The sequence below is a fragment of the Schistocerca serialis genome, chromosome 11, assembly GCF_023864345.2.
Source record: "Schistocerca serialis cubense isolate TAMUIC-IGC-003099 chromosome 11, iqSchSeri2.2, whole genome shotgun sequence".
Classification (NCBI taxonomy): Eukaryota; Metazoa; Arthropoda; class Insecta; order Orthoptera; family Acrididae; genus Schistocerca; species Schistocerca serialis.
In genome coordinates, this window is record NC_064648.1 from 113384091 (window position 1) to 113411939 (window position 27849).

Consider the following 27849-nt stretch of genomic DNA (forward strand, 5'->3'; position numbering starts at 1 on the left):
GACCGAAGCGCCTAGAACCGCTCGGCCACTCCGGCCGGCTGGTGTGTGAAAGTCACGAACTTAGTTAATTCATGAAAAAATGAATGAGCTGTTACATTTTAAACTTCATGTTTACAAAAAACTCATATTTTATAGTTAATTATCACCGTATTTTTAATAGATTTGGAAAATTCAAGAGTTTCATACACCTGTAAGTGTGGTTTCTATGCTGTGCAAAAGTCATCGAAGAGTATCTCTTACTTATGAAGAAATGTGTACCTATAGCAACAAATGAAGCCAAGAGTAAGTGAAAAAATGATGAAATTTCACGTGTAAAAAAATTATTTCGTTATGTTTTTGAACTTCCACTGCTATGAGTGTGAATCCTTCCCGGTCCTGCTGACAAAGTGCTATGAATTTGTTTGTAAAAGTGTAGACAGTGGAAATTAATATGTCCTGTGATGCCTCTCCTGCTACAAGTCGGCCCGTTTGACTTCCTACCCTCCTTGCTGGAACGGTGCACGTATCTGGGAGCCTGTTCCGTATGCTCGTACCTTCATTAGCAGTATTCAGTGGGGCAGTGTGTCGGTTACCAAACAGCTAATGTATTTTTAAATCATTTAAAAGCAGAAAAAAATATGACAACCAAAAAGCTATTGTTTTTGTTGTGACTTGGCCACTAGGAGGTAGCCGAAAGGCACGCGCTTAAGCTCACGCAGGCTGACGTGAGGTCTGGAACGGTTAAAGGAATTCAGTCTAGTAAAAAAAAGTACGGAGCTTCTGGAATACTTAACTTTAATCCATAATTGGTGAACATCGGGCTAACGGTACATGCATCACAAGATAAATAGCCAATGATAATGGCGCCTTGCTAGGTCGTAGCAAATGATGTAGCTGAAGGCTATGCTAACTATCGTCTCGGCAAATGAGAGCGTATTTTGTCAGTGAACCATCGCTGGCAAAGTCGGTTGTACAACTGGGGCGAGATCTAGGGAGTCTCTCTAGACTAGACCTGCCGTGTGGCGGCGCTCGGTCTGCAATCACTGACAGTGGCGACACGCGGGTCCGACGTATACTAACGGACCGCGGCCGATTTAAAGGCTACCACCTAGCGAGTGTGGTGTCTGGCGGTGACACCACAGAATCTCCTTTGTAGTTGCAGTCTTTCATTGTTGTACAGTAAAACAGTTGTGGCATGCACGTAGATTTGCACCAAGTATTTCGTAGCTGCGCTTGCAATTAACTAGATATTATTTTCAGTGCTATGTTAATGTGTTTTCTTATTTTTGCTCTTCAGATTGTGCTTTTCTGTGTTATCGTGTGAAATATTGTGACAATTATGGCGTGTGAAAAACGTAATACTAGGCTCCAAAGTAAACTGAGAAATGACAGTGAAGACGAAAGCAGTGTGTTAGCGCCACCGTGTAATGCGTTAACTAATGTTCACCAGCACTACAGGTGTCAAGGTGCTGTTCTCCTGGAAGACGACGGATTCGCCCCCTTCCATCAGCACGATAGAGAAGGTATCGGGATTGATCAGGCTGTGCAGTCCTCTACACTGCTCCAACATCCAATGTCAGTGGTCACACGCCCATTTCAGTCGTAGTGACTGATGTCGTGGTGTTAACATTTACTCATTGGTTGAGGAGGCCCATCATTAGGAGTGTTTGGTGCACTGTGTGTTGAGACACACTCTTCTCTGCTCACCATTAGAGTCTGATGTTATTTCTGTCCCAGATCGCCGACTGTCCTGTTTTACCAGTCTGCCCAGCCTGTTGTTGTTGTTGTTCTCTTCAGTCCTGAGACTGGTTTGATGCAGCTCTCCATGCTTATCCTGTGCAAGCTTCTTCATCTCCTAGTACCTACTACAGCCTACATCCTTCTGAATCTGCTTAGTGTACTCATCTCTTGGTCTCCCTCTACGATTTTTACCCTCCACGCTGCCCTCCAATGCTAAATTTGTGATCCGTTGATGCCTCAGAACATGTCCTACCAACCGATCCGTTCTTCTAGTCAAATGGTGCCACAAATTCCTCTTTTCCCCAATTCTATTCAATACATCCTCATTAGTTATGTGATCTAGCCATCTAATCTTCAGCATTCTTCTGTAGCACCACATTTCGAAAGCTTCTATGCTCTTCTTGTCCAAACTAGTTATCGTCCACGTTTCGCTTCCATACAGGCTACGCTGCATACAAATACTTTCAGAAACGACTTCCTGACACTTAAATCTACAGTCGATGTTAACAAATTTCTCTTCTTCAGAAACGCTTTCCTTGCCATTGCCAGTCTACATTTTATATCCTCTCTACTTTGACCATCATCAGTTATTTTACTCCCTAAATAGCAAAACTCCTTTACTACTTTAAGTGTCTCATTTCCTAATCTAATTCCCTCAGCATCACCCGACTTAATTAGACTACATTCCATTATCCTCATTTTGCTTTTGTTGATGTTCATCTTATATCCTCATTTCAAAACACTGTCCATTCCGTTCAGCTGCTCTTCCAAGTCCTTTGCTGTCTCTGACAGAATTACAATGTCATCGGCAAATCTCAAAGTTTTTATTTCTTCTCCATGCACTTTAGTACCTACTCCGAAATTTTCTTTTGTTTCCTTTACTGCTTGCTGAATATACAGATTGAATAACACCGCGTTCTAGGCGCAGCAGTCGGGAACCGCGGGACTGCTGCGGTCGCAGGTTCGAATCCTGCCTCGGGCTTGGATGTGTGTGATGTCCTTAGGTTAGTTAGGTTTAAGTACTTCTAAGTTCTAGGGGACTGATGACCTAAGATGTTAAGTCCCATAGTGCTCAGACCCATGCGAACCATTTTGAATAACATCGGGGATAGGCTACAACCCTGTCTCACTCCTTTCCCAACCACTGCTTCCCTTTCATGTCCCTCGACTCTTATAACTGCCATCTGGTTTCAGTACAAATTGTAAATAGCCTTTCGCTCCCTGTATTTTACCCGTGCCCAGCCTATGACGTCCGATATCTTTAATGGGACGTACCTTGGCTTCGCCACGTATTGAAGACACTCACCATAGCACTCCTGTGTGAACACCCGACAAGTCGTGCAGTTTCCGAAATGCTCTTGCCGAGCCTCCGGGCCATCACAGTCTGCCCTCGGTCAAACTCTGACAGATCGCGCGCCTTCCCCATTCTACTCAGGGACAGCACACTCACTGATACTACAGGCGCCGTCCGTGTGTCTGACTAGCTGTCATTCCACTATCTAGGTGACCCTGCTACAGCCTGTATTCAAATGGGAAAGAATGAATTGAACCAAGCGTTTAATTTCGAAGTGGAGCAGTAATGGATTGTGCTGCGGTGCCGCGCTTGGTGCGAGTGTAACCCCCTGATGTCTGAGGTCTGCAGCGCCGCGAGCTCGCCCTAAATTAATCGCGGACACCAGCTCGAATAGCGGGGGGTACCGCGGTGCTCGCGTAACTGCCGCGCGTTAAAACAGAAGTGAAACGAGAGGGCCGGGAGGCGGACGCTGGAATTGCGCTCTTATTGCTGGCCCGCGTTATTAAATTCAGCACCGGGAGGCGCGCAGGAACGGGCATTTGCCTCGAGGGCCGCGGTGTAACTGCGGTGCCACCGTTACGTCGACTCTCTCTCTCTCTCTCTCTCTCTCTCACACACACACACACACACACACACACACACACCGCCACGTCCCGTCACCCGCGACATTCGCCTCAGCACTGCTCACATCTCTATAAATAAACACGTAAATGTTCGTTTGTCCAAAATCTTCAATCTCCCTAAACTCTTCACCGATTGCTTCCAAATTCTGACTTATCCGTTGCCTTCGAGTACGCGCGCATACCTACACCACTGGCCATTAAAATTCCTACCCCAAGAAGAAATGCAGATGATAAACGGGCATTCATTGGACAAATATATTTTACTAGAAATGACATGTGATTACATTTTCACGCAATGTGGGTGCATAGATCCTGACAAATCAGTACCCAGAACAAGCACCTCTCGCCGTAATAACGGTCTTGGTACGCCTGGGCATTGAGTCAAGCAGAGCTTGGATGGCGTGTACAGGTACAGCTGCCCATGCAGCTTCAACACGATACCACAGTTCATCAAGAGTAGTTGCTCGGCCACCATTGACCAGACGTTTTCAATTGGTGACAGATCTCGAGAATGTGCTGGCCAGGGCAGCAATCGAACATTTTCTGTATCCAGAAACGCCCGTACAAGACCTGCATCATGCGGTCGTGCAGTATCCTGCTGAAATGTAGGGTTTCGCAGGGATCGAATGAAGGGTAGAGCCACGGGTCGTAACACATCTGAAATGTAACGTCCGCTGTTCAAAGTGCCGTCAATGCAAGGAAGAGGTGATTGAGACCGTCACGCCGGGTGATACGCCAGTATGGCGATGACGAATACACGCTTCCAATGTGCGTTCACCGCGATGTCGGCAAAGACGGATGCGAACATCGTAATGCTGTAAACAGAACCTGGATTCATCCGAAAAAATGACGTTTAGCCATTCGTGTACCCAGTTTCGTCGTCGAGTAAACCATCGCAGGCGCTCCTGTCTGTGATGCAGCGCCGGCCGGTGTGGCCGAGCGGTTCTAGGCGCTACATTCTGGAACCGCGCGACCGCTACGGTCGCAGGTTCGAATCCTGCCTCGGGCATGGATGTGTGTGACGTCCTTAGGTTGGTTAGGTTTAAGTAGCTCTAGGGAACTGATGATCCAGAAGTTAAGTCCCATAGTGGTCAGAGCCACTTGAACCATTTTGTGATGCAGCGTCAAGGGTAACCGCAGCCACGGTCTCCGAGCCGATAGTCCGTGCTGCTGCAAACGTCGTCGAACTGTTCGTGCAGATGGTTGTTCTTGCAAACGTCCCCATCTGTTGACTCAGGGATCGAGATGTGGCTGCACGATCCGTTACAGCCATGCGGATAAGATGCCTGTCATCTCCACTGTTAGTGATTCGATTGCGTTGCGATCCAGCACGGCGTTCCGTATTACCCTCCTGATCCCACCGATTCCATATTCTGCTACCAGTCATTGAATCTGGACCAACGCGAGCAGCAATGTCGCGATACGATAAACCGCAATCGCGATAGGCAACAATCCGACCTTTATCAAAGTCGGAAACGTGATGGTACGCATTTCTCCTCCTTACACGAGGCATCACAACGACGTTTCACCAGGCAACACCCGTCAACTGCTGTTGGTGTATGAGAAATCGGTTGGAAACTTTCCTCATGTCAGCACGTTGTAGGTGTCGCCACCGGCGCCAACCTTGTGTGAATGCTCTGAAAAGCTAATCATTTGCACATGACAACATCGTCTTCCTGTCGGTTAAATTTCGCGTCTGTAGCACGTCATCTTCGTGGTGTAGCAATTTTAATGGCCAGTAGTGTACGTACAAATTTGGAATCAGGGGGCGTGGGGTTGTGCTGTCATACGAAATCGCACCACAGAGGATAACTCCAGGTGTAGGTGCAGCGTGTCTAGAATGCAGACATGCTGGTTGCTGGTGTCCGACTGGCTTCCTCCTACACAACATCTCTGGCACCGAGGCAGAACCAGCTTTCAACAGAAGACACAGCAGACTTCAGCCTCTCCTCCAATGAGCTCTCCCTTGACGCCAGTGAAGTCGCAAACGGCTGTGGTTTGGGGTGAGTGGAATCCACGATAGAGGGCATATAATTCGGAGCTGTCCTTGAAGTAACCGGTTTGAAACAGTGCGTTGTGTCACAGTGATGCCAACCGCAGCTCAGATTGCTGCTGCAGATGCAGTACGGCGCTCCAGAGCCACACGGCGAGTACTGTGCTGTTCCCTCTCGGTAGTGCTACGTGGCCGTTTGGAGCCAGGTCTTCTTCCGACCGATCATTTTCGTGACTATCGCTACCAGCAGTCATGTACTGTGGCCACATTCCTGCCAAGTCTTTCTGCAGTGTCGCAGAAGAACAACCACTTCTCGTAGCCCTTTTAGGCGGCCCCATTCAACACAGGGAGGTGTTCATAGTGGCGTCTTTGTCGTCTTAAACGCATTCTTGATTAACATCAACTCAACACGTCAGGTAACTAACACTTACGACCGGTACAGCGTGTATTTAAAGCAAACCTGATCTGCGTTCTCATAGCGACGCTACTAGCGCATCTCTTATGTGACTGGCGCAAAATTTGAACAGACGTCATCTTTCAGGTGTAGATCCACGCTTAGCAACTTTCGTTTACGTCGCACAGCTCCTTCTTGGTTCTGCGGTTTTTTTCCGTCACTGTTGGTGTAGCTGTGCTCTCGAGAGGTATTAAGCTGGCAGTGGCGTGTTGTGAGTCCAGACTTGAGAGCGGACTGTGGATGGATGGATGGATGGAGAGGGCTTTAAGGGCGCACGACGGCAAGGTCTTCAGCGCCCGCTTAGTAACAGATTGAGACGGGTGTCAAGAAAAGGCTCAGAACAGGAAGATAAAACAGAACGTGAGACCAGGTAGCAAGGTTTGAAAAACATGCGCCTACCCACACCGAAGCGTGGGACGAAGCATGTCGTCCGCAGTAAAACATGGATTATCGGACCAATTGTGTGATTGTATTGAAGAGTTTCTAGATAACAGGACGCAGCATGTCATTCTCAATGGAGAGAGGTCTTCCAAAGTAAGAGTGATTTCAGGTGTGCCGCAGGGGACTGTCGTAGGACCGTTGCTATTCACGATATACATAAATGACCTTGTGGATGACATCGGAAGTTCACTGAGGCTTTTTGCAGATGATGCTGTGGTGTATCGAGAGGTTGTAACAATGGAAAATTGTACTGAAATGGAGGAGGATCTGCAACGAATTGGCGCATGGTGCAGGGAATGGCAATTGAATCTTAATGGAGGCAAGTGTAATGTGTTGCGAATACACAGAAAAAAAGATCCTTTATCATTTAGCTACAATATAGCAGATCAGCAGCTGGAAGCAGTTAATTCCATAAATTATCTGGGAGCAAGCATTAGGAGTGATTGAAAATGCAATGACCGTATAAAATTAATCGTCGGTAAAGCAGATGCCAGACTGAGATTCATTGGAAGAATCCTAAGGAAATGCCGTCCGAAAAAAAAGGAAGTAGGTTACAGTACACTTGTTCGCCCACTGCTCGAATACTGCTCACCGATGTGGGATCCGTACCAGATAGGGTTGATAGAAGAGATAGAGAAGATCCAACGGAGAGCAGCGCGCTTCGTTAGAGGATCATTTAGTAATCGCGAAAGTGTTACAGAGATGATAGATAAACTCCAGTGGAAGACTCTGCAGGAGAGACGCTCAGTAGCTCGGTACGGGCATTGAAGTTTCGAGAACATTCCTTCACCGATGAGTGAAGCAATATATTGCTCCCTCCTACGTGTATCTCGTGAAGAGATTATGAGGATAAAATCAGAGAGATTAGAGCCCACACAGAGACATACCGACAATCTTTCTTTCCACGAACAATACGAGACTGGAATAGAAGGTACTGAAAGTACCCTCCGCCACACACCGCCAGGTGGCATGCGGAGTATGGATGTAGATGTAGATGTAGAAAGTGGTAGAGGGAGCTAAAACAATACAGCAGATGGAAGTGGCTGGCTGGCAGCAAGGAAAAAACGGAAGAGCCAGCCACTCTACAATACACTGAAACCTCCAGCCTAAAAGTTTAGGCCAGAGTCCAGACACATCACAAAACTTAAAAACCCTAGACACACACGTCTCATCATTAGCTAAAACAGAAGGCAGATCCCCATCAACTTGTGCTTCCGCCCTTGCATCACGGTATAAAACGCAGTGTATTAAAATATGCTGGACAGAGATGTGCACACCACAAGCATCACAAAACGGAGGATCCTCCCGCCGTAATAGAAAGCTATGTGTGAGAGGGCAGAAGACGTGTGAGGGTCACCTCTTCTCGCCTGAGCACCCGGCAGGAGGAACGCCACGGCCGAGTTGTTGACTTCACCAGCCGCAGTTTCTTGGCCGTCACCGCCAGCCATTCTTCCTCCCACAACTCCGTGCACTTCCTGTGGAGCGCAGAAATGACAGACTGCGAGGGAATAGGACACCGGACCACATCCTGCTCTCTGCGGGTCTCCTCGGCAGCCCGACCGGCCTGATCATTGCCCCACATTCCTACATAACCAGCCACCCAGCAGAAGTAATTGTGTAAAATCCGCCTCGATTGCACAAACTACCTGGTGTTTACCTAGGTTTCAGCGTGGGTAACCACGCCTTCATCACAACAAATGTGAAACAGCTTGCCTAAATAGGCACAGTCAAAGGCTAAAATCAGCACCTGCAGCGGCAAGACACCATAAAATTTTTTTACAAATAAGAGGTACATATGTACCAAGTCAATAATGTTACTTATCTCAACCCTGTGTGTGCTGCCTCGCCCCAGCCAACGTACGATGGTCACAGGCTCTCCACCGAAGTCTGGGGTCTTGCCGCTGCAGGTGCTGATTTTAGCCTTTGACTATGACTATTTAGGCAAGCTGTTTTATATTTGGCCGGCCGGGGTAGCCGAGCGGTTCTAGGAGCTGCAGTCTAGAACCGCGTGACCGCTACAGTCGCAGGTTAGAATCCTGCCTCGGGCATGGATGTGTGTGATGTCCTTAGGCTAGTTAGGTTTAATTAGTTCTAAGTTCTAGGGGAGTGATGACCTAAGAAGTTAAGTTCCATAGTGCTCAGAGCCATTTTTTTTATATTTGTTCTGGAGAAGGCGTGGTTACCCACGCTGAAACCTAGGTAAACACCACGTGGTTTGTGCAATCGAGGCGGATTTTTCGTAATTGTTTCGATACTTACGGTTGCTGACGCGCTGCAATGCTGAAAGTACCCAGCAGAAGGACACCTCCATACCCCGCCGTTGGAGCAGGTAGAGTTGATCATGTATCAGCCGGACCATCTCCTCAGTCGGGTAGAGATTCTGCAGTGATCGTAAGGCACTAAGAGAATCGGAGCAGAGGAGAAATCGATTGCCCCGAATACGATTAATCCGCTCCAGTGCCTTCGGACTGACAGTGTTGTTGTTGTTGTTGTTGTTGCAGGTGGTGATCGTGCCGCACTCGCACAACGACCCGGGCTGGCTGAAGACGTTCGAGAGCTACTACCACTACCAGACGCGCAACATCCTCAACAACATGGCCGACAAGCTGCCCGCGCTGCGCAACATGACCTTCATGTGGACCGAGATCGCCTTCTTCGCGCAGTGGTGGGAGACGTGAGTACACCTGCTTCTCGTCCCTTACCTCTCTCCAGCAGCCGTCACTGGTTCCAGCTGGAGGGGGCGCAACTATAGCACAGCTGAGGACGCCCTGCAGCCGGCCGAAGTGGCCGAGTGGTTCTAGGCGATACAGTCTGCACCGCTGCGGTCGCAGGTTCGAATCCTGCATCGGGCATGGGTGTGTGTGTTGTCCTTAGGTTAGTTAGGTTTAAGTAGTTCTAAGTTCTAGAGCAGGGCTTCCCAACGTGTGGTCCGCCGGCTCTTTCTTGGGGGTCCGCGGCCTTCACGAAATCGTGTAAAATAATGAGTAAAATTATTGAATAAAAACGTAAAAATCAAATTCATCAGTATTTTTTTTTTTTTTTCGTGTGAAAACCATGCCTACTTTTACTTCAGGTCGCATTCCCAAGCAGCCTTTGCGGTCCCTAAGTGAGAACGCATACACAGTTTACTTCGGGAGAATGCGGCTTCTCTGATCGACTGTTTCGCAACAATACGGGGGTCGCTTGTGCGCCGGCTCACGGCGCTAGATGCGCTGAAACCTTTTACGCATGCGCGGAGCGAGCTTTGTCGACCAATCACAGAGCTCGCTGGCACGTATGCGGCCCCAGGCATCATTAAATGTTAAACTTGCTTTGTCAGTGCACTATTTATTTCATAAGTCAGTTTTCATTCATCTCTAAACCAAACACTATTGATACTTTGGGGGGGTCATTGGGACATGGAACTTGCATTAAGAAGCTTTCGGTTCCCATGGGTTTCGCTCTGAAATTTAAAGTTATTGTGCTATTGACTGACTAGGGGTCCGCCACTGATTTTCGACTGAAGAAGGGGTTCACCAGCTGAAAAGGTTGGGATGCCGTGTTCTACAGGACTGATGACCTCAGCATTTACGTCGCATAGTGCTCAGAGCCATTTGAACCATTTGACGCCCTGCAGGGTGGCGCACAGAAAACTGGCCCCGAGTACTTGTCGTCCGCCAGTTGTCATCTTTTGTTACCAAGCTGTTGCGAATGCGCAGATGTAGACCTTTACGTTCGGTTGTTTATTATTTCTTCCCGTCAGATCACCGAAGTTAAGCGCTGTCGGGCCACGCTCGCACTCGGATGGGTGACCGTCCGGGTCTACCGAGTGTTGTCGGCAAGTGGGGTGCACTCAGCCCTTGTGCAGCAAACTGAGGAGCTACTTGACTGACAAGGGAACCTCCCCATCGCACCCCCCTCAGATTTAGTTATAAGTTGGCACAGTGGATAGGCCTTGGAAAACTGAACACAGATCGATCGAGAAAACAGGAAGAAGTTGTGTGGAACTATGAAAAAATAAGCAAAATATACAAACTGGGTCGTCCATGTGTAATATAGGCACTATTAAGGGCAGTATGAGACTAGGAGCGCCGTGGTCCCGTGGTTAGTGTGAACAGGTGCAGAACGAGAAGTCTTCAGTTCAAATCTTCCCTCGACCGAAAATTTTAACTTTTTATTTTCAGTTTATGTGACAAACTATTATGTTTTCATCACTTTTTTGGGAGTGATTATCACATCCACAAGAAAACCTAAATCGGGCAAGTTAGAAGGATCTTTTTACCCATTCGCCAAGTGTACAAGTTAGGTGGGTCGACAACATATTCCTGTCATGTGACGCACATGCCGTCACCAGTGTCGTATAGAATATATCAGACGTGTTTTCCTGTGGAGGAATCGGTTGACCTATGACCTTGCGATCAAATGTTTTCGGTTCCCATTGGAAAGGCACGTCCTTTCGTCAACTAATCACACGGTTTTGCGGTGCGGTCGCAAAACACAGACACTAAACTTATTGCAGTGAACAGAGACGTCAATGAACGAACGGACAGATCATAACTTTGCGAAAATAAAGAAAGCAAAATTTTTAGTCGAGGTCAGATTTGAACGAAGGACCTCTCGTTCCGCAGCTGCTCCCGCTAACCACGGGACCACGGCGCTCCTCGCCTCACAGGGCCCTTAATATTGCCTATCTTACGCATGGACGACCCAGTTTGTATATTTTGCTTATTTTTTCATAGTTCCACACAACTTCTTCCTGTTTTCTCGATTGATCTGTTTTCAGTTTTTCAAGGCCTATCCACTGTGCTAACTTATAACTAAATCTGAGGGGGCTGTGATGGGGATGTTCCCTTGTGAGAAGTAGCGGCTCCGGTCTCGTGAACTGACAACGGTCAGGAGAGCGGTGTGCTCACCGCATGCCCCTCTCTATCTGCATTATGGCTATTGATAAAATATCGATATGTCGATGTGGCCCTATGATTTCCAAAAAATATCGATATACCGGGTGATCAAAAAGTCAGTATAAATTTGAAAACTTAATAAACCACGGAATAATGTAGATAGAGAGGTAAAAATTGACACACGTGCTTGGAATGACATGGGGCTTTATAAGAACCACACAATATTGCTAGACGCGTGAAAGATCTCTTGCGCGCGTCGTTTGGTGATGATCGTGTGCTCAGCCGCCACTTTCGTCATGCTTGGCCTCCCACGTCGCCAGACCTCAGTCCGTGCGATTATTGGCTTTGGGGTTGCCTGAAGTCGCAAGTGTATCGTGATCGACCGACATCTCTAGGGATGCTGAAAGACAACATCCGACGCCTCACCATAACTCCGGACATGCTTTACAGTGCTGTTCACAACATTATTCCTCGACTACAGCTATTGTTGAGGAATGATGGTGGACATATTGACCATTTCCTGTAAACAACATCATCTTTGCTTTGTTCTGTCTTACTTTGTTACGCTAATTATTGCTATTCTGATCAGATGAAGCGCCATCTGTCGGACATTTTTTGAATGTTTGTATTTTTTTTTGTTCTAATAAAGCCCCATGCCATTCCAAGCATGTGTGTCAATTTGTACCTCTCTATCTACGTTATTCCGCGATTTATTCACTTTTCAAATTTATACTGACTTTTTGATCACCCGGTATGTAGACGACATCTCCCGCACTAGTACATAGATATATCGAAAGGGCAATAATGACTGCCGATATTTTTTTCGTATTGTATTTTTCCCTAATTTCCGGTAAATACGAGGTTAATCCCGAAACTAAGATCGCATATTTTTTTGTAAGTACAGAACTCTGTTTGTGTGGCAGTTGGTCACACTGTTATGAAGAGTGCTCCACTCGTTGTGCGTAAACACGCGCACGCCGCGCCGAGGCGCTCAGTCTTGGCTTGGCAGCCGTAGAGAATGGAGCTTCCGTTGGATGTTACCGCCAAGTGCGAATTTTGCGCAGTTATACGTTGTTTGAACGCAAACAGCACTGCGCCGATTGTAATCCATCCCCAATTGACGGAAGTGTATGGCGAATCCCGCATGGATGTCAAAAATGTCCGAAAGTGGTGTAGAGAGTCTGCAGCTGGTCGGGCCGAAATTCACGACGAACAAAGGAGCGGGAGACCGACAATTTCTGAGGAGACAATGTTGAAGGTTGAGCAAAGCATGCGTGAATATCGGCAGATCACCTTGGATGATCTCTGCACGATGGTTCCCGAGGTTTCCCGAAGCACCGCCCACAGAATTTTAACGGAAACATTGAATTACTGGAAGGTGTGCGCAAGATGGGTGCACGCATGTTGACTGAGGACCACATGTGTCAACGAGTCGATGCTTTCTGCACATTTCTTCACCACCTTGCAGCCGAACAGGACAACTTTCTGGATTCAATTGTCACGGGTGACGAAACCTGGGCATACCACTTTACCCCTGAGACCAAGCAACAATCACGGCAGTGGCGGGATCCTTCTTCGCCAAAGCCGCGGAAATTCAACCAAAAACACATTCTGCCGCTAAAGTCATGACAACAGTTTTTTCGGATCGGAAAGAGGTATTGTTGGTCGACTTTATCCCTACTGGGACCTCAATTAACGCTGCCAGGTACTGTGAGGCTCCGAAAAAACTGAAACGGGCGATTCAGAACCGGAGAAGCGGAACGTTGAGCAAGGGCGTACACATTCTCCACGACAACGCTCGCCTACACATCGCTGGGCAAACCGTTGCTCTCCTGCAACAGTTTCAGTGTAACACAATCACCCACCCACCTTATAGTCCTGACTTGGCGCCCAGTGACTACCACCTATTCCCTAGGTTAAAAGTTTGGCCGGAAAGCGATTCGACGAGGTTCAGAAGAGGTTCATAACTTTCTGAACAGCATGGCGGCGAGCTGGTATAACATGGGCATACAAAAACTGCCACAGCATCTACAAAAATGCATCGACAGAAATGGAAATTATGTCGAAAAATAGCTAAATGTTCGAGCTGTAAACTGATGTAAACCGTTGTAGAAATAAACAGTTCTATGAACTTACAAAAAGTAGGAGACATTACTTTTGGGATTACCCTCGTATTTCAATTTGTTCTTATAAAATTGTTGTAGAACATAATTTTACTTTCATTGTGGGAGGGAGTCTTGCTACTTTTTGAGCTTACATCACGTCCAACCTTTCTTTTTTACTGTGTGAACCAAGTATAGGTGGCACTAGGTTCAAATGGCTCTAAACACTATGGGACTTAACATCTGAGGTCATCAGTCCCCTAGAACTTAGAACTACTTAAACCTGACTAACCTAAGGACATCACACACATCCATGCCCGTGGCAGGATTCGAACCAGCGACCGTAGCGGCCACGTCGTTCCGGACTGACGACGGAAAGGAATGCAGAAACTAGCCATGTGTGCCTTGCGAGTGGGAGTTTGAAAAACACTGTCATGAAAGTAGAGATGGCTTTGTCAGCAATACATTTCAACAAATTAAACATATCTAATCACCACACTCTTTCAGGATATTTCTACTTTCGTAATAATACCGAACATTGTTTTCATTTGTGTTGCCTGTTGTATAATTAGTTTATTAATGCTGATAACGTGTATGCAACCACTGAAACGATTTTTCTCGTCACAGCGAACCGATTACAACGTTATTCGTGAGGGCTCCTCGACTGTTTCTAGCTTGCAGCGGAAATGTGATGTCCACAAGTACACAGTATAATGTCTCTTATTACATCCATATCCAAGTAACGATACTGAACCTTACGTACTTCAAATTTTCGACGCTTTTTCAAGAAAAGTAGCGAACGGTGGATAGACTAAGTATTCTTTTATTTACCTATACATTGATTATATGTTCCTTTGAACGAATAATGCAAAAGAGAGTCTCAGAATTAATCAAATGGTTCAAATGGCTCTGAGCACTATGGGACTTTACATCTGAGGTTATCAGTCTCGTAGACTTAGAACTACTTAAACCTAAGGACATCACACACACCCATGCCCGGCGCAGGAGTCGAACCTGCGACCGTAGCAGCAGCGAGGTTCCAGACTGAAGCGCCAACAACCGCTTGACCACAGCGGCCGGCGTGGCACTAGGAAGAAGTCCGATTGCACTCGGATGGTGGAGGGGAGGGGGGGGGGGGGTGAAAATTGAATAGCTACACATCCGATGTGAAGAAATAGTACAGAAGTTGCGTTAAAAAACAAGTTAAAATGATGAAAAACCTAAATTACGAGATGGGTCTTTGAACTGGGCGGACACGTGTGTGGGGGAAATAATGGGCGTTATCAACAGGAACTGCAACGTTTAGCTTCACCACGCAATTTTGACACTGTAACTGCCAGGTCGCTGGCGTTTCGAGAAATGAGAAAGAAAAACAGGAAAGTCGATATGAAGTGTTCCGTGCAAATCCGATACGTGACGAAACCGAACGGTGAACGCGACGCCTTTTATTTTGCCACTTATATGCAGTTACCATTGTTTGCAAAGTGGTTATCGCCAAGAGTGAACGTGCATCCTTCTGCTTCCAATTTTTGATCTGAGGGGGATAAACTGGATACTAGATTGTTGACATACACAATATCTGATAATAAATCAGTACTTAAATCTACAGCTCTAAAACTGGCAGTATATTTACAACATGCCGGCAGCAGTGGCCGAGCGGTTCTAGGCGCTACAGTCTGGAATCGCGCGACCGCTACGGTCGCAGGTTCGAATCCTGCCTCGGGCATGGATGTTTGTGATGTCCTTAGGTTAGTTAGGATTAAGTAGTTCTAAGTTCTAGGGGACTGATGGCCTCAGATGTTAAGTCCCATAGTGTCAGAGACATTTGAACCATTTCTTGAACGCCTACGCGGTCTCCCTGACATATTTTTCAGCATGTCCGGTTCAAAATGTTCAAATGTATGTGAAGTCTTATGGGACTTAACTGCTAAGGTCATCATTCCCTAAGCTTACACACTACTTAACTTAAATTATCCTAAGGACAAACACACACACACACCCATGCCCGAGGGAGGACTCGAACCTCCGCCGGGACCAGCCGCACAGTCCATGACTGCAGCGCCCTAGACCGCTCGGCTAATCCCGCGCGGCGGGATGTCCGATGTCATAGTGTGAAATGCATCGTCTACAGCATTGTCCTGTTCTTCGTTTGTAGCGTAACGCCCTAATGACTGCCCACAGCGAGTGCTCAGGTGTGGTGAGGTCAGGAGTTCTTGGTGGCCAGTTCAAGGGAGCTGGTGTTGCTAAAATGCGAATGTCGTGTGACTAGGGCCTCCCGTCGGGTAGACCGTTCGCCGGGTGCGAGTCTTTCGATTTGACGCCACTTCGGCGAATTGCGCGTCGATGGAGATAAAATGATGATGCTTAAGACAACACAACACTCAGTCCCTGAGCGGAGAAAAAAATCTCCGACCCAACCGGGAATCGAACTCGGGCTGATAGGTACGACATTGTGGCGGGCTGACAACTCGATCACATAAACTAGGGATAGACGTATACGGGTATCGAGCCAACTTCATCAATGCATGTATCCTGCATGTCAGCAGGGGACTGTTGAAGCAGGTGGAGGCTTTGTAATGGTGTGGGGCGTGTGCAGTTGGAGTGATATGGGACCCATGATATGTCTAGATACGATTCTGACAGGTGACACGTACGTAAGCATCCTGTCTGAACACCTGCATCCATTCTTGTCCATTGTGCATTCCGAAGGAATTGCACAATTTCAGCACGACAATGCAACACCACACACGTCCATAACTGCTACGGAGTGGCTCCTGAAGCACTCTCCTGAGTTTATGTGATCGCTCAAAGCTTGTTGACACCAGTACCTACCAATTTAAATTGTATATTACAGCACTCAGGGTGGTCACGAAGTGACCGAAAATCGAGTTTGCGGTTAATAAAACAAAAAAATACGACCAATGCTGTCTCTCCTTCTAACAAGGGAACCGCCCCATGGCACCCCCCTCAGATTTAGTTATAAGTTGGCACAGTGGATAGGCCTTGAAAAACTGAACGCAGATCAATTGAGAAAACAGGAAGACGTTGTGTGGAACTATGAAAAAAATAAGCAAAATATATAAACTGAGTAGTCCATGCCCAAGATAGCCAACATCAAGGATAGTCTGAGCTCAAGAGCGCCGTGGTCCCGTGGTAGCGTCAGCAGCTGTAGAACGGGAGGTACTTGGTTCAAGTCTTCCCTCAAGTGAAAAGTTTACTTTCTTTATTTTTGCATAGTTATGATCTGTCCGTTCGTTCATTGACGTCTCTGTTCACTATAATAAGTTTAGTGTCTGTGTTTTGCGACCGCACCGCAAAACCGTGCGATAGTAGACGAAAGGACGTGCCTCTCCAATCGGAACCGAAAACATTTGATCGCAAGGTCATAGGTCAACCGATTCCTCCACAGGAAAACACGTGTGATATATTCTATACGACACTGGTGACGGCATGTGCGTCACATGACAGGAATATGTTGTCGACCCACCTATCTTGTACACTTGGCGAATGGGTAAAAAGATTCTTCTACCTTGCCCGATTTCGGTTTTCTCGTGGATATGATAATCACTCCCAAGAAAGTGATTAAAACATAAGAGTTTGTCACATAAACTGCAACAAATGAATGCAACAGTTTCACAGTCGCACAATTCTCCCTGTGCTCTGTCAAAAGCTATGTTTTTAAAGTTTTCAAATTTTTCCGTGTGTAGACCGTCAAATCCTGCATATGTCCAAGCAAATCTGAACATGTCCTGGAATTTTGGAGAGCGAAGTTGATTGTGTGTGAGTGCCTGAACTTTGATAATTGTCTGAAAATAAAAATTTTTTCACTCTAGGGATGACTTGAACCATGGACCTCTCGTTTTGCAGGTGCTCACGCTAACCACGGAGCTCCTGAGCTCACATTCTCCTTGATGTTGCCTATCTTCCACATGGACTACTCAGTTTGTATATTTTGCTTTTTTTTTCATAGTTCCATACAACTTCTTCCTATTTTCTCGATTGATCTGTGTTCCGTTTTTCAAGGCCTATCCACTGTGCCGACTTATAACTAAATCTGAGGGGGGTGCGATGGGGAGATTCCCTTGAAAGTATAAACATGTTTTCAGTCATCAACAATCCAATGTCAGTGTTAACGGACCGACGCGAGGTCTAAATTTCTGTTTCGTGAAGTCATCAAGGGAACAAGAGTGGGCCTTCCGTTCGGAAAACCCATATCGATAATGTTTCGCTGAATGGTTCACACGCTGACACTTGTTGATGGCCCAGCATTGAAATCTGCAGCAGTTTGAGGAAGGGTTGCACTTATGTCGTTGCTCCAGTTCTTGCAGGATCTACGAGGGCAGTTCAATAAGTAATGCAACACTTTTTTTCTCGGCCAATTTTGGTTGAAAAAACCGGAAATTTCTTGTGGAATATTTTCAAACATTCCCGCTTCGTCTCGTATAGTTTCATTGACTTCCGACAGGTGGCAGCGCTGTACGGAGCTGTTAAAATGGCGTCTGTAACGGATGTGCGTTGCAAACAACGGGCAGTGATCGAGTTTCTTTTGGCGGAAAACCAGGGCATCTCAGATATTCATAGGCGCTTGCAGAATGTCTACGGTGATCTGGCAGTGGACAAAAGCACGGTGAGTCGTTGGGCAAAGCGTGTGTCATCATCGCCGCAAGGTCAAGCAAGACTGTCTGATCTCCCGCGTGCGGGCCGGCCGTGCACAGCTGTGACTCCTGCAATGGCGGAGCGTGCGAACACACTCGTTCGAGATGATCGACGGATCACCATCAAACAACTCAGTGCTCAACTTGACATCTCTGTTGGTAGTGCTGTCACAATTGTTCAACAGTTGGGATATTCAAAGGTTTGTTCCCGCTGGGTCCCTCGTTGTCTAACCGAACACCATAAAGAGCAAAGGAGAACCATCTGTGCAGAATTGCTTGCTCGTCATGTGGCTGAGGGTGACAATTTCTTGTCAAAGATTGTTACAGGCGATGAAACATGGGTTCATCACTTCGAACCTGAAACAAAACGGCAATCAATGGAGTGGCGCCACACCCACTCCCCTACCAAGAAAAAGTTTAAAGCCATACCCTCAGCCGGTAAAGTCACGGTTACAGTCTTCTGGGACGCTGAAGGGGTTGTTCTGTTCGATGTCCTTCCCCATGGTCAAACGATCAACTCTGAAGTGTATTGTGTCACTCTTCAGAAATTGAAGAAACGACTTCAGCGTGTTCGTAGGCACAAAAATCTGAACGAACTTCTCCTTCTTCGTGACAACGCAAGACCTCACACAAGTCTTCGCACCCGAGAGGAGCTCACAAAACTTCAGTGGACTGTTCTTCCTCATGCACCCTACAGCCCCGATCTCGCACCGTCGGATTTCCGTATGTTTGGCCCAATGAAGGACGCAATCCGTGGGAGGCACTACGCGGATGATGAAGAAGTTATTGATGCAGTACGACGTTGGCTCCGACATCGACCAGTGGAATGGTACCGTGCAGGCATACAGGCCCTCATTTCAAGGTGGCGTAAGGCCGTAGCATTGAATGGAGATTACGTTGAAAAATAGTGTTGTGTAGTTTACAGATTGGGGAATAACCTGGTGTATTTCAATGCTGATAAATCAACCCCTGTTTCAGAAAAAAATGTGTTGCATTACTTATTGAACTGCTCTCGTATTTCCGGCCGCAGCGATGTCGGGGATTTGATGTTTTACCCGATTCAGGATATTCGCGGTACACTCGTGAAATGGTCGTACGGGAAAATTCCCACTTGATCGCCACGTCGGAGCTGCTGTGTCCCTTCGCCCGTGCGCCGAGTTAATAACACCACGTTCACACTCACCTAAATCTTGGTAACGTGCCATTGTAGCAGCAGTAACCGATCTCAGCACTGCGCCACACACTTGTTGTCTTTTACAGGCGTTGCCGACCACAACACCGTATTTTGCATGTTTACGAGGTGTGGCTAGAAAATAACCGGACTAGTACTGGTGAAACAATAAAACGAATGCAATAAGGCTGAAAGTCGCGTGGCCTGTCACGTGACTCTCGCTCCGCCTACTGCTCGAGTTTCATCTGCCTCCTGCACTCAGTCTGCCCGTGGCGTCTGTTTTAAGTAGTTGACGTTTTGTCTGTGGGTCGGAAAATGTTGAGTGTACAGAAAGTACAGCGTGTTAACATCAAATTTTGTTTCAAACTAGGAAAATCTGCAAGTGAAACGTTTCTAATGTTACAACAAGTGTATGGCGATGATTGTTTATCGCGAACACAAGTGTTTGAGTGGTTTAAACGATTTAAAGATGGCCGCGAAGACACCAGTGATGACACTCGCACTGGCAGACCATTGTCAGCAAAAACTGATGCAAACATTGAAAAAATCGGTAAACTTGTTCGACAAGATCGCCGTTTAACAATCACAGCAGTGTCTGAGTTAACAGGAGTTGACAAGGAAAGTGTTGGGCAGATTCTTCATGAAAATTTCAACATGAACAAAGTGTGTTCAAAAATGGTTCCAAAGTGTCTCACAATTGAACAGAAGGAACGCCGAAGAATGATTTGTTCTGACATCCTGGAAAACATTGAAAGTGATCCCACCTTCTTACAAAATGTTATTACTTGCGATGAATCGTGGTTTTTTACTTACGATCCCGAAACTAAACGCCAATCGATGCATTGGAAAACTCCTGGTTCTCCACGACAAAAAAAAAACACGAATGTCAAAATCGAAATTCAAGGCAATGATGATTGTTTTTTTTTTTGACATCAAAGGGATTGTGCACATTGATTGGGTACCAGAGGGACAAACAGTGAATCAGCATTACTACATTAGCGTCCTGGCTACCCTACGTGAGCGAGTACGGAGAAAACGGAACGATTTGTGGAGAAAAAAGTCATGGATCCTTCACCAAGACAATGCCCCAGCTCACAGTGCGTTGTCAGTGAAGACGTTTTTGGCAAAACACAACATTGCCATCTTAGATCATCCACCCTACTCACCTGATTTGGCCCCCTGTGACTTTTTTCTTTTCCCTAAAGTCAAGTCAGCTTTGAAAGGAACTAGATTTGAGACTGTTGAAGCAGTAAAAGAAAGAGCGACGGAAGTAATGTATGGACTTAGCGAAAATGATCTGCAGCATTGCTATGAACAGTGGAAAATTCGTATGGAGCGGTGTAGAGACCGAGGAGGAGAGTACATTGAAGGAGATAACATGAAATTGTAAATAAATGTTTTTTCCAGCATCAGTCCGGTTTTTTTCTAGCCGCACCTCGTACATATCGCTGTATTTGAATACAAATGCCTATACCAGTTTCTTTGGCGCTTCAGTGTATTAAAAAGATTGCTCTAAGTCTGAAGGTGTTATAATGTTAGGTTTACCTATCTTTAACCTGTCTTCTAAGATACGTTCGTGTATTGAATCAGTGGAGGAGTAGGAGAAGAAGATTAACCTTCGTCTCCCGTCGAGAACGAGGTCAATAGAGACGGCGTAGAACGGCGGATTAGGGAAGCACGAAGCATTCCGTCTTCAGGCCACGAGTGGCCTACCGGGACCATCCGACCGCCGTGTCATCCTCAGTGGAGGATGCGGATAGGAGGGGCGTGGGGTCAGCACACTGCTCTCCCGGTCGTTATGATGGCATTCTTGACCGGAGCCGCTACTATTCGGTCGAGTTGCTCCTCAATTGGCATCACGAGGCTGAGTGCTCCCCGAAAAAAAGGCAACAGCGCATGGCGGCGGGATGGCAACCCATCCAAGTGCCAGCAACGCCCAACAGCGCTTAACTTCGGTGATCTCACGGGAACCGGTGTGTCCACTGCGGCAAGGCCGTTGCGTCGGATTAGGGAAGGATGGGGAAGAAAGTCGGCCATACCCTTCCGCAGGATCCATCCAAGCATTTGCCTGAAGCGATTTTAGGGAAATTACGTAAAGCTTAAATGAGGAGTGCGAGACGCGGATTTGAACCGAGAGTCCAGTGTGGTAACCACTCCGCTACCTTGCTCGGTACTATTAAGTAAATTCGGCGGGCCGGAGTAGCCGAGCGGTTCTAGGCGCTACAGTCTGGAACCGCGCGACCGCTACGGTCGCAGGTTCGAATCCTGCCTCGGGCATGGATGTGTGTGATGTCCGTAGGTTCGCTAGGTTTAAGTAGTTCTAAGTTCTAGGGGACTGATGACCTCAGAAGTCCCACAGTGCTCAGAGCCATTTGAAATTTGAGAAAAGTAAATTCGGCATGTTATCCACTTTTGTTGTCATTTATCGAAACATTTTCTTCGTTTTTTGACTAGTGTCGGCTTTTTCCGCTGTTTTGCCATGTTTACCTGTGTAAAATGAGCACCTCTGTGAAATGGGACCACGGCGGTGTGAACGTGAGCTAGCGGAAAGGGTGTTTCCTAGAAGAAGGTCACATTATGTACTCGTTCGCTTTGGTTTACACGTTTATCTGTAGCTGAGCGGCCTGCCGACATTATGCACAGCCACGGCGCGAGAATGGGCGTCATTAATTAGCGTCATTTGCCTACGCGGCAGAGCGAATTTAAATGAGAGCGCGTGCGCTAGCCAATTGCATCGAGCGACACATTGTCGGGGCAGTTTAGTGTGTTTAACGGAGGCCGTGACTGGACTGCTAACAGCAAACGGCGCGCGTCCCTGCTGTGTGTTGCTGGGTGCCCACCGCACCCACTCTATAGGGGGCGCGAGGAATCTCCAGGATGTTCGGTTTGGTATTCAGTGTGACACGAACTGTTACTATACCGACGATCAGCATTCACCGTGCAGGTTATGTCCGGCCTGCAGGCTGGTTTCTACTTCTACACCTATGCTCGTAAGCCTCGTTACGGTGTGTGGCGGAGGCAACTTCTGGCGCCACGGTAAACCTCTCCGTGATGCAGAACAGTCGTGTGAAGTTAGCACCCCTTTTTCGAGAAATATACATTTTTTTCACAGTTGTTGTTAGATGTGCCATAGTTCTAGAGTTCTTTGCACAAAATATCAATAGTTCTGCAAAATGTAACGAAGAAAACAACAATACTCGAAAAAATTTTCGTATCGAAAACATTCTTTGGCAATTTCCGCAAAATGTAAGTAAGTACAAGAGTTCTGAGCACAGTTCTGAACAGAACTCCAAGAGTTCTATCGAAAATCCAAGTAACATTTTTTTGTGCAGCTAACAGTTTACGAGATAATTGCAATTTAAGGAGAAAATCTTTTCACTTACTGTGAAGTTGGCACCCTGTTTTTCAGAAATGTATATTTTTTTCACAGTTCTTGACAGGTATGCCATAGTTCTAGAGTTCTTTGTAAAAAATTTCAATAGTTCTGCAGAATTTAGCGTAGAAAACAACAATATTCGAAAAAATTTTCCTATCGAAAATATTTTTTGTCAATTTTCGCAAATATTAAACCTGTACAACAGTTCTGAGGACAATTCTGAACAGAACCCCAAGAGCTCTATCGAAAATCCTAATAACATTTTTCTAGTTTGTGATAAATTGATTTAATGTGGGACACACACTTTCTCTACGGAAAAAATAAATATATTCGTACAACAGTTCTGATGACAGTTCTGGACACCACGTGAAGAGTTCTATCGAAATTCCTAGTAGAATTTTTTTGTGCAGGTGATACTTTAAGAGGTAATTGCAACTTAATTAAGAACCCCATAAGAGCTCCTACTGTGAAACTGGCGCCCTTTTTTTCAGAAATATATATTTTTTTCAGAGTTCTTGATAGATAAGTCATAGTTATAGAGTTCTCTGTACAAAATTTCAATAGTTCTGCAGAATTTAGCGAAGAAAACAACATTGTATAACATAGCTGATTCAGGAACCCTTTCCTTCTGATACAATTCTTACTGTTGCCACAATAAATCACTTGTGCATAGATTCCAACTGTACTGATCATTACAAAAATACAACCATTGACCAGCGGCGCACATTTCTTGCAGCGTTGTACAAAGCATTCGGCTTATCCGCTGTGAAAATACCACACTTAACGCTATTTTAAAATTTACGGTGGATGGCTTCCGTTTATCTACAATGTCAGCATCTATCGAATTATCTTCATGCAAACGTGATGCCTGGATCACTCACTTCCCCTTTTTAGGTAGGGAGGAAACTAGAGTTCAGTCTCGTGGAAGCCAAAAAAGGAAATGTGGGCAGCCCTCCTTTTACTGATAGCAAACTCTAGAGAAATCTCCACGCTTGTTTTTCTTCATCATGCCAACAAAAGAAAAATTCTCCATTCATAGCTCTATTATCATTCCAGTACTAGTAAACCAGTTGTCCGCTTTCACATTTCGACCTGACTGATATATAGATTTACACAGTCACAGAACAACATCAAAATGTTTATTGCTCAGTTGGTAAATCCTTCTGGTTGCAACACAGCGTAAATTTCCAAATTGTACAGTTAAAATACTTAAGAATCCACACTTAAGTATCCAAACTCGTTTGTTTTGATTGATACATATTGGCGAAAACTGTACCTTCCACAGAATCCTTCCAGCTTCTTGTCTACTGTAACATTTTCTCCAAGGGTGTAAGATTTGTGGTAGTTGCGTACAAACACAGTAAATATTTCCCGAATAGCTGTTAGCTTGTCTAATTGTCTCCTTTCATCACGAATAGCGCGACTGTAAAATCTAAGGCTCTCCAGAATAAATTTGAAACGTTTTATGTTCATTTGCGAGGTGTAATTTTTCAATGCCATCACCATCAGTTCCACACAGTTCTTCCAGGCTTTATCTGTTACTTTTGTTAACAACAATTAAAAACAAGAGACTGATGAAGGCTTTCAATTCAATATCATCTATTGATTTTACCCCTCTCTCATGCTGAAATGAGGCTTTGATACTCTCAAAATTCTGATTGGAATACAAAACTGCAATAGACAATCTATGAGGTAATTACAGCATCACAAATGCTGCTTTGGCTGCACCTATTGGTACAGGTAAATTTCGAATAATATTATGCTCTTCGAAGAATATGCTTTGCATTTCTTCAACATTATCTGGTACTTCCCACTTAAAATAATAAAATTCCTATAAAATAACGCAACCAGGCGCAGTGTATTAATCTGATATTTGACGTTCAGACAGCGGACACTGACGATTAAGCAGTTCAAACAGAATTTAAGTGCATTTTACATTCTGGATTAGCTTTGTACTACTTTACTACTTACTACGTTGATAAACAAATAAATTAATTGCCGAAATGAAATACGAAAGGGCACAGTGAATAAAAACGAACAAACGGCTCATATCTCATCAAGAGAGCATTAGAGTCGATACAACAATGAAAGGCATACATGAAGTGTATATTTTTAGAATCAGGAAGAACCAGATGAATTTTATTACGTAAAACAGTAATTGTTTTGAGCTCTCATGACAGCCAGGACCCACTAACAGCTAAAAATATGCCCAGGACCCTCATTGATGAAAGTTATGTGGCAACATCACCAGACGCTAGGATACATAAAAACATGTGCTGTGTGTAACGAATAAATTTGAAATTGCTGTCGTTAATATTGTTGCAAACATTTGTTCTAGTTAGAAAGGAAGTGTGGAAGTTTGATGGGTTACAGTACAGCGAGAGTTAAAAGTCTTTACAATGTATAGAAATGTAAGTATATTTACTGAATATATCGTACAAACGAACTAAGTAGTATGTTTAAATCCTAATTCAATACATGACTGGTAGAGGTGTTATAATGTTGAGGGGATACAGTATTAAAGTTAATAAGAAGTTCGAAATTTGTAAATAAGAACCTCGTTTATTTGGTCCTCAGTAATCCGGATTTCCGGTTTATCCGGATTCATATTTTGTGTCCCTTGGTATTTTTCTCTTTTTTTCTAATAACACGAAGATGTGTAGTCGGTGAGGTACATAGGCTGCTTATCACTAGGCCGGTAATTTAGTCTAGTACTGAGTGATAAGGAACTGGGAGTGTGTGAATGACATTGTTTCTCAAGTATTGTACATTAATATAACGGTGTATTGATGCCCATCAAGTAAGTTGCGTAGTAACCACGCCAACAGCACTTCACCATAGCTCATTTTACCTCTGGTGCGATTCTCGACAGGTGTGACACCATCTGGTTAGTGGCGCGTGTGAATGTATCTGCTCTCTCAGCCATCTGTTTGTTTTGCACTGACGAGCCTTCTCTCCTTGAATCATCTAAGCGTGCACATCCCACGCTTCCACCTACAGTTACTACAGTCAGTCTTAAGAAGGTGTACTGGCATTTGTATAGTGCTGAACATTTAGACTTTTTGTATTTAGTAGAATATACATCCGGGTTTTCGATTTTCGGTTTTCCAAAATAAAAGTGAGAATTTACGATCGTCCTCATAGCTGTACTTCCAGCAGTACTTCATCTCCTGCGTTGCCAGTTTCGTAGAAGTTGTCCTACGAAAACTGCAGAAGAAGCACTCCTGGACGAAAGGATATTGTGACGATATTCCTTCGTCATAGCCTGGGGTTAGAGACCCTGTCCGGCACACAGTTTTTATCAGCCAGTAAGTTTCACATCGGCGCACACCCACTGCAGAGTGAACACACAATCTATTTTATAATCTACTGGCACCATAAAAATGTTATGAGGGTTTTTAAAAGAACTCTTTCGGTGCTATCCAGAACTGTCAGCAAAAGGGTTGTGCCAATTTATTATAATGTAGACCAAGTGGGTCTCTCGAAAATGCTATTATCTCATTAACTGTTATCCCCACAAAAAATGTTATTACAGTTGTCGGTAGAACTCTTAGGGTCGTATTAAGAAATGCCATCAGACCTTTTGTACGAATTTATTACTTTTACATGACAAAAGTGAGTCCCTCATTAATTATCTCATATAATGTCATCGTCACAAATAATGTTATTTTAGTTTTTGGTAGAACTCTGTGGGCGATATTCAGAACTGTCATCAGAACTATTCTACGAATTTTGCTATAGTTGAGAAAGTGAGTATCAGATTAAAACAATTATTGTATAAATTATTATCGCCACAAAAATGTTCTTATCGTTTTCAATGCAACTCTTCCGGTGCTATCCAGAACTGCCAACAGAACTGTTATAAAAATTTATTTTTTCCAAACTGACAAATAATTTTTTACCATACCAAAATTTTGTCGAGTTATTGTTTTCTTCCCGAAATTCTGCAGAACTATTCGTGTTTTGAGCAGGGAAATCTAGAACTATTGCATATATATCAAGAACTATGAAAAAATGTATATTTATCGTAAAAGGGGTTCAAACTTCACGGGAAATGCTCATAAGCATTCCTTAATAAAGGCAGTTACTACGTAAACAATTACCTGCACAGAATATGTTACTAGTATTTTCGATAGAACTCTTACAATGCTATCCAGAGCTGGCATCAGAGCATACGAACAGACATAATTTTTTTTTGAGTAAGTGTGCCCCACAGTTAATCAATTACCATACAACCTATTATAACCACAAAAAATGTTATTATGATTATCGATAGAAGTCTTGAGGTGTTAACCAGAACTGCTCATCAAAACTGTTGAAAGAATTTACTTTTTCTGTGGAGAAAGTGCGTCTAACATCAAAGCAGTTACCGTATAAACTATCATCGCCACAAAAAGATATTATTAGGATTTTCGATAGAGCTCTTGGTGTTCTGTTCAGAACTGTTGTACGAATTTACTTTTTGCGAAAATTGACAAAAAATGTATTCGATACGAAAATTTTTTCGAGTATTGTTGTTTTTTTCGCTAAATTCTGCAGGACTATTCAAATTTTGTACAAATAACTCTAGAACTGTGACATTTCTATCAAGAATTCTGAGAAAATATATATTTCTGAAGAAAAGGATTCCAACTTCACAGTACGTGAAGAGGTTCCCTCCTTAAATTGCAATTATCTTGTAACGTGTTAGCTGCACAAAAAATTGTAATTAGGATATTCGATAGAACTATTGGGGTTCTGTTCAGAACTGCCCTCAGAACTGTAGTCCGAATTTACTTTTCGTGAAAATTGCGAATGTTTGCTATACGAAATTTTTTTCGAGTATTGTTGTTTTCTTCGTTAAATTCTGCAGAACTATTCAAATTTTGTACAAAGAACTCTAGAACTATGCCATATCTATCAAGAACTCTGAAAAAAATTTATATTTCTGAAAAAAAGGGTGCCAACTTCACAGTAAGTGAAAAGATTTTCTCATTAAAATGCAATTATCTCGTAAAATATTAGCTGCAGTAAAAAATGTTACTTGGATTTTCGAAAGAACTCTTGGAGCTCTGTTCAGAACTGTGCTAAGAACTCTTGTACTTATTTACATTTTGCGGAAATTGCCAAAGAATGTTTTCGATACGAAAATTTTTCGAGTA

The 27849-nt window shown here is 44.8% G+C and overlaps 1 protein-coding gene across 1 annotated transcript in view; it reads left to right on the plus strand.

The window, feature by feature from the left end:
- LOC126426710 (alpha-mannosidase 2) overlaps window positions 1-27849 on the plus strand; it is an 813563-nt gene that overhangs the window by 396839 nt on the left and 388875 nt on the right. The window contains exon 3 of the mRNA XM_050088631.1: window positions 9026-9198. Coding sequence (XP_049944588.1) covers window positions 9026-9198 — 173 coding nt within the window. The remainder of the gene's footprint in view (window positions 1-9025; window positions 9199-27849) is intronic.